This window comes from Perca fluviatilis, chromosome 16 (genome assembly GCF_010015445.1).
Source record: "Perca fluviatilis chromosome 16, GENO_Pfluv_1.0, whole genome shotgun sequence".
NCBI lineage: Eukaryota > Metazoa > Chordata > Actinopteri > Perciformes > Percidae > Perca > Perca fluviatilis.
The window spans coordinates 15,731,820-15,738,502 of NC_053127.1; the positions used below are offsets into that span (position 1 = coordinate 15,731,820).

Genomic DNA, 6,683 nt, shown 5'->3' on the forward strand with positions numbered 1-6,683 from the left:
TAATTTATGTTACACTGTATTTTATTTAGGCAAAGAGTTTGTACGGCTGCCTGGGTTAAGACACATTACTGTATTTGTTCATTTAAAGTTTAGATTTCTTTTTAATTAAAAACGTTAATTGTAGAAAACGTGCTCAGCAAAGAACAATCATGGGATCAGAGATGAGACAAAGCTAATTCTAAAAGATTAACTTTATATGATGATTTTTTTCCCCTTACCTAAAGTAATGTACAATGCCTTAGGAATTCATTTTTCAGATACTGTACATTCATTTACATGACAGTGTACTCAGTTAACTGGCATAACCCATATACAGTAGCCTTGTACAGCTAGATAAACACTTGCTATTGGCAGCAACAGACACATTAGTGCGGTTTCTTACCTGTTTTCATTCATGATTTATTTTTACTGGGATTCAGCGAGACCCATATGTGTAATGATAATAAACCCACACTTTTGAAGTCCTCAGCGAAAAACCACGGAACCTAAAGCAATGATGCCATCTTGTGGCCAAACCTAATCATTTAGGCTGTTTGTGTCATGAGGAATGTGTCTCTGGTAAACACCTATATGAGCTTAATTTGTTAATAAAAACACAATGTTTACAGGCAATGTCAGACACACACACACACACACACACACACACACACACACACACACACATGCAGCAAGCTCGTTATCAACCGATGTATTGGACACTTTAAACTTTTTAAGATATGTATGTACACTTATGCACTTTTATGTTTTAGGAAGAACCACATTCATAGTTACAGCAAATCAAACATACTCTTTATTTTTATGGATAATAATGCAGCGTTTCATACATTTAAGTACACTTAATACAATATGTATTACTTTGTAAAAAGATGATCACATTACCTTTTTTCTCCTTCACTATGTATGTATAAATTATTTCAAATATGTCCATTGCAGTTTTCAGCAAAATTTAATTTTACTAGCAATAAAACTTTATAAATAAATATTCACAATAGTATTTTATCCTAGTAGCAGTATTACAGTAAAATGTGTTTCAACTAAAGTATGTTTACAGAGATATCTGTTGGGTTGTGAAGCTGAGCCATTTTGCTTAGTGAAAGGAAACATTTTGTAACTTTTGTGGTCCAGAATAGAATGGTCAATATTTGGTCCTTCATTGCCTCAACCAATCCACAATTGAGCTTTTGGTGTCACCAAGATGTCAATAATAACCTCACATTACTGAAACAAACACTGTCAGCTGACCTAGGCACATAATTACAACACAATTATACAATCATACAATTTTTTTCACTTTTGTCGGGCTAACCCTACAAGGGTGCTGTTTTTCAAAACAGTCTCAAATTTTTGTCTGTTTTCTTGCAGAGTTGTCTGCTTTCATAAAATGGCCCTTTAAGGGACCAGTGTGTAGGATAGGAGGATATATTGGCAGAAATGGAATATATTAGTCATATTTATGATTTCATAATCACCTGAAACTAAGAATTGTGTTTTCGTTAGCATAGAATGAGCCCTTCATATCTATATGGAGATATGAAGTGGGTCCTCTTCCACAGAGCCCGCCATGTTGCACCATAATGTTTCTACAGTATCCCAGAAAGGACAAACCAAACACTGGCTCTAAAAAGGGCCTTTCGTGTTTTTACATTACCTGAAGGCCACTATAAGTTCTACTACAGGCTTGGAAAGGGAAGGGTGAGGGAAAGGGTATTCAGTTGGTTGCAATCTGCAAACTCACAGCTAGATGCCACAAAATCCTACACACTGGTCCTTAAAATTCCTAACATTTCACAAAGAACACAAATAATTACAAAAACAGGCATCAAACAGGCTTGAGCAGAGTAAAAGTAGATATTAATAATATCATTCAAAAGTCAGCATAGATCCACTATCCTGAAGTACTGTTAAGCAAGGCATTGAAATACTTACAATACTACTATTATTCCCTTCACTGTAGACTTTGTTTGCTTGAGTTTGACTTCAACGCCAGATGGTCGGCTCTTTTATGTTTACTGCCTGGTTGGTTTCTTTTGTGCCAGACGTGATCAATTGTAAAACTATTTATGTGTAAAAGCGGTCTGTTCCTGTCTTCCAGCAGTGGTATTTCATACTAGGGTTCAAAGTGAACGGCCATTTATCAAGGCTGACATGCACTGATACCGCACACATTTTCTGTCTGCAGTGAGAGGGTGTATATGTGCTTATAGGCAAAAAGCAGTCTGGATATGTCCCTGTGATGATCATATACAGTATAAGCTGCTTACATGAGCTGGAATCACATATTCATTGCATTAACAAGAGGAATGAAAAAACATGTAGGGTATTAACATTGAAACAGAGTTTGAACTAACAGCAAAAACAGTCCTATGTGTTTGCCTCAGGCTATACCGCACTGTTGTAGTGATTTTAAGTGACCTTTAAATGTGATACTTTGACCGGCGTAAAAATTGCACTATTAATGTGCATTTAAAGACTTCAGTGAGCGTATCCACGGTTCCTGGTGCCGTCTTGGTTTACATGTTGCCCGCGGGTCTTGGCAGGAAAAAGATGGCCTTCTGACCCTGGTGGGTGTCTGGTCCTGCTTTGGGTTGGCCGTTCCTCTTCAGCCCCACATACCAGTTGTACTTCTGAGAGCAATATGTGTTGTAGTGGTTTTCTTCATACTTCTCCAGAAAGTAACACTCATCATTGAGTGCTTGCTAAGACAAGAAAACCAAAGGTGGTAGAAAAGAGAACAGCAGATGCTAGTCTGTTACATGCTGATTAATAGAAATACGAATCAACATGCATCTGTGGCTTATGTTGCTCATCTGTTTTATATGTGTCAATGACAAATTATTTCTGCACCTGGTCAGCCTTTGGCACTGGGATTTTCCAGTGTTTTGAGGTTGTGGAAAATATCCCAGGCTATTACAAAACTTTAAACTTATACTGAAAGGTTCTATGTGATTTGGCGAAAAGTAGCCCCAATGAAACACCTCCTCAAACTATTAGGTAGGTCTAACGTTTAACCTTTTCATTTAAAATGAGGTTTACTTTACAGCGGCAACAATTTTGTGCAAAAACTCACTGATCCATAGAGGTGTCCCTTTTTGTTCATGGCCAGGTACCTTCCTGTCATCTCGCCCTTGATGACCACCACTCCTACGCTCACAGCCTTCAGCCTCAGGATGTCTGCAACACAAAAAAATATGACACTGTTCAACATAACCCTTTTTTGTTTCCTTTCCAAGGATAAACTTACTTAAAGGTCCCATGGCATGAACATTTCACTTTATGAGGTTTTTTAACATTAATATGAGTTCCCCCAGCCTGCCTATGGTCCCCAATTGGCTTGAAATGATGATAGGTGTACACCGAGCCCTGGGTATCCTGCTCTGCCTTTGAGAAAATGAAAGCTCAGATGGGCCGATCTGGAATCTTGCTCCTTATGAGGTCATAACAAGCGAGGTTACCTCCCCTCTCTCTGCTTTGCCCGCCCAGAGAATTTGGCCAACCCATGAGAGAGAGACATCATGGCTTTCAAACGAGAAAAGTGGCAGTTGGTCAAGGCCACACCCCCACCCTGCCCCCCCCTCTCTCCTCCTCAATACCTACAGACACAGAAATGGCACATACTAAGGAAAGCTCATTGTGGGACTGGCTCTAGTGGCTGTAATTCTGCACCAAGGCTGAATTTCGGGAAAGAGACTTCAGATACAGTATTAGGGGACCACTAAGGTCTATATAAAAGCATCCAAAGAGCACCATGTCATCGGACCTTTAAACACAATGTATCCATAATGTTTCTCGTAAAATAAATATTTGCCCAGCATTTTTCAGGGAACATAGTAGGCCATGTCGTCTGAATGTGTACACAGGGTAAGCACTTCTGTTTACAGACCCAAATGACTGTGCAGCTTTACCAGGAATGCTACGATTTAATACCCTGCTCAAGAGGAATTTAACAGTTCATTCAAGTTTATATTTATATGGTTTTTGTTTACTTGTTAAGTTTTATCACTCCAGAATTTGCTCAGCTTATTTGAATCTTTTTCTATGTTATAGCCAAAAGACTCTCCTCCATATCTTTTAGTTTGCTCCTGATTCAGAGACACGACAACCAATCACACATCGAGAAAAAAATGTATATATCCTTCCTCACCATAAGGGTCATTTTCCTGCCTGCCACCATTCACAGTTCCATCTGGTAAAATCCTTAGGTGATATGCTCCATTCTGGCTGTACAGTCTGGTCAGTGTCCGTTGCTCCTGCCTGGACAGGTCCAGAGACGCAGGTCCGATTGGCAGCACTGTGATGTCTCCCTCAGACATCCCACAGAGAGTTTGAGGCTTGGACGAAGCAGAGTGATGTCCCTGTGTCTGCAACGACAGAGGAGATCCACTGCGTTCACTGTTCATGTCACCTGGACTGTGTCTGAGACACAAAAGAAAACAGGAAGAGGAGGACAACGCCGCCTTCATGATGTGATTACGGGAAATGCTTGCCTTCCCTGACTCCCTAAATCACTTTCTCCCTCTCACTGTTTCTCTCGGTCAACCTTTTAAAGCACTCTTTTTCATGAAGTGAAGAAACCAGCCAGGGAATCAAATCTGGATGGACGCCAAGCAGAGCCGCCACATGATCAAACTTGTTTTCTGACTGAACATCACTTCTTTCTTCTTTCTTTGTGAAAATATTTTCCAGATGGCAGTGATCTAACTTTCACCTGAAATCAGTGCAAGGCCAGACAATAAAATAAGCAGCATGTGGACATGGCAGAGGACAGAGAAATTTGCAGTAATGGTTTTACTCCCTGCTGGAAATGTTGCAAGTGCCAGTAACAGTCTTTCAGAATATGCAACAGTTTACACATGACTTTTTAATCCACAAATAGAACACAAGAGCCCCTTTCCTCACATTGTTTTTGTTTATGTGCAAATACTTTGTATTATCACCCTGCATTCAGTTGGTGACTACATTTTAACAGTCAAACAAATCTCCAGCAGCCAAGCACTTTATATCTTTCCCCTTGAGGAACAGGGATCCAACCAGCCCTGTCTGTCTGTCTGTCTTACCCTTGAACTGTCTGCTTCCTCAAAAACGTATACAAAAAAACAATTAAGCCCATTTAAAGCCACAATGTTAGTGTAATCTCAATATCCTGAAGGGTAGAGATCCCAGAGCAGCAGTTGCAGTTATAAAGTCTGTCTTGTCAAATAAAAAAAGTAGTACAGAAGCAGTGAAGGACCCAGCCAGCAGTGGTACTGTACAACTCTGGTCAATGTATCATTTATAGTCAGAGGTAGAGAGTGACTGCAACAGAGCCAGGCTCTAGCCCCCATCTGGAATTTCTTGGAAAGGCATAAGAAACAGAGGGAGTAAGAGGGGAATGAGAGAGGGAGAAGGAAAGCGAAAGACAGAGCAGTACAAAGCCACAAGAGGAATGTAAGGCCTACCCACTCGCAGACGTTGTTTCCTGAGAACAGGACCTGGAGAAGAATGTTGTGTTGCGGGATATGAGAGGTTAGTTTGTGTCCACAGGGACCTTCGGACAGAGCTGCTGGTGGGAATGACGTCAAAAGCCCAATCGGTGGCCGCGTCAGAGTGCCGATGCGTGGGAGGATAGATTGAACTTTTGTGTATATTTGGGTTGGGGGAAGATTGCTCTACTTATCATCACCTTCAACTAAGTGCTGCTGGGAATAAAGTATTGTTGATTCATGTACATGTCATTAAAAGTCAAGGGAAAATATAGGCCTATATGCAGTTTAAAAAACAAAAAGAGTTGATGGATGCTGACCAGAGAACCCGGCTTGGCTAACGTTCATCCTTAACATGCACAAACATACACTCACACAAGTCAGATCAGCTGAATTAACTTATCAAAAAAGTATCAGTATCAACTTGCCTTCCTGTCATCAAAGATCAACATCCGTAATTAGTAAATCAGCAGAGGTGATGACAGTACTAGCCAACTACATTCCCACGCAAACAAGGCTCCTCTTACCCAGTGAGTCAGTCACCTACCTGTGAGAAAGTCATGTAACAGTTCCCCTGATGAGCTATCATGTCCTTTTTTTCCTCTATTTTCTTTTGTGCCAAACTTTCTTCCTCTTTTCTTCGCCAGACAAGTCGCCGGACTTTAGAGACTTACGTGTGTCTTATGTCTGTATTTGTACCCCCTCCTCACCTCACCACCCTTGTGACGTCAGAGGACTCATTTTAACAGGCCAACGTCAGGTCTAAAATTACCACACTAGAAGAGAGAGAGAGAGAGAGAGAGAGAGAGAGAGGAGAGAGAGAGTGAGTGAGTGAGTGGGTGAGTGAGTGAGTGAGTGAGTGAGTGAGTGAGTGAGTGAGTGAGGGAGTGAGGGAGTGAGTGAGTGAGAGAGACAGAGTGAAGCAAGCGTCTAGGCAATGGGATTCAGCCAGAGCTGGAAATGAGCAGGGCTGCCTGTCTGACTGGGCGCTGATACATTCTTAAAGCAGTGTCCTCCTGGAGACACTGGTGAGCAACACAACATAAACATTTATTATAAACGCCACAAAGAGGATGACTTCAGTTTCCAGAATCAATCTTACACAATGCCAGTACCTCTGCTGTCTCTGCTTAGATGCTCAGCCCAGTGGTACAGTGCGGAGGACAGTTAGGTCACATTACAGCATTACAGGACTTGCTTCACATTCCTGCAAAGTAAAAATAT

General features: G+C 41.1%; 1 protein-coding gene across 8 annotated transcripts; it reads right to left on the minus strand.

The window, feature by feature from the left end:
• Positions 1 to 767: 767 nt before the first annotated feature.
• LOC120544662 (putative fibroblast growth factor 1) lies at positions 768 to 6,169 on the minus strand. Of its 8 annotated transcripts, none has more exons than XM_039778569.1 (4): positions 6,007 to 6,169; positions 4,142 to 4,413; positions 3,068 to 3,171; positions 768 to 2,696 (listed from the first exon to the last, which is right to left on the minus strand). In XM_039778569.1, exons 2-4 carry the CDS (start codon positions 4,395 to 4,397, stop codon positions 2,511 to 2,513), a joined length of 546 nt encoding a protein of 181 aa, XP_039634503.1. In that variant the 5' UTR covers positions 4,398 to 4,413; positions 6,007 to 6,169; the 3' UTR covers positions 768 to 2,510. The 8 variants fall into 8 exon arrangements, with proteins under 8 accessions (XP_039634503.1, XP_039634502.1, XP_039634505.1 ...); XM_039778568.1 differs by having other exon boundaries at positions 4,142 to 4,358; positions 6,007 to 6,165; XM_039778571.1 differs by lacking the exon at positions 6,007 to 6,169 and adding an exon at positions 5,440 to 5,987.
• Positions 6,170 to 6,683: the final 514 nt, after the last annotated feature.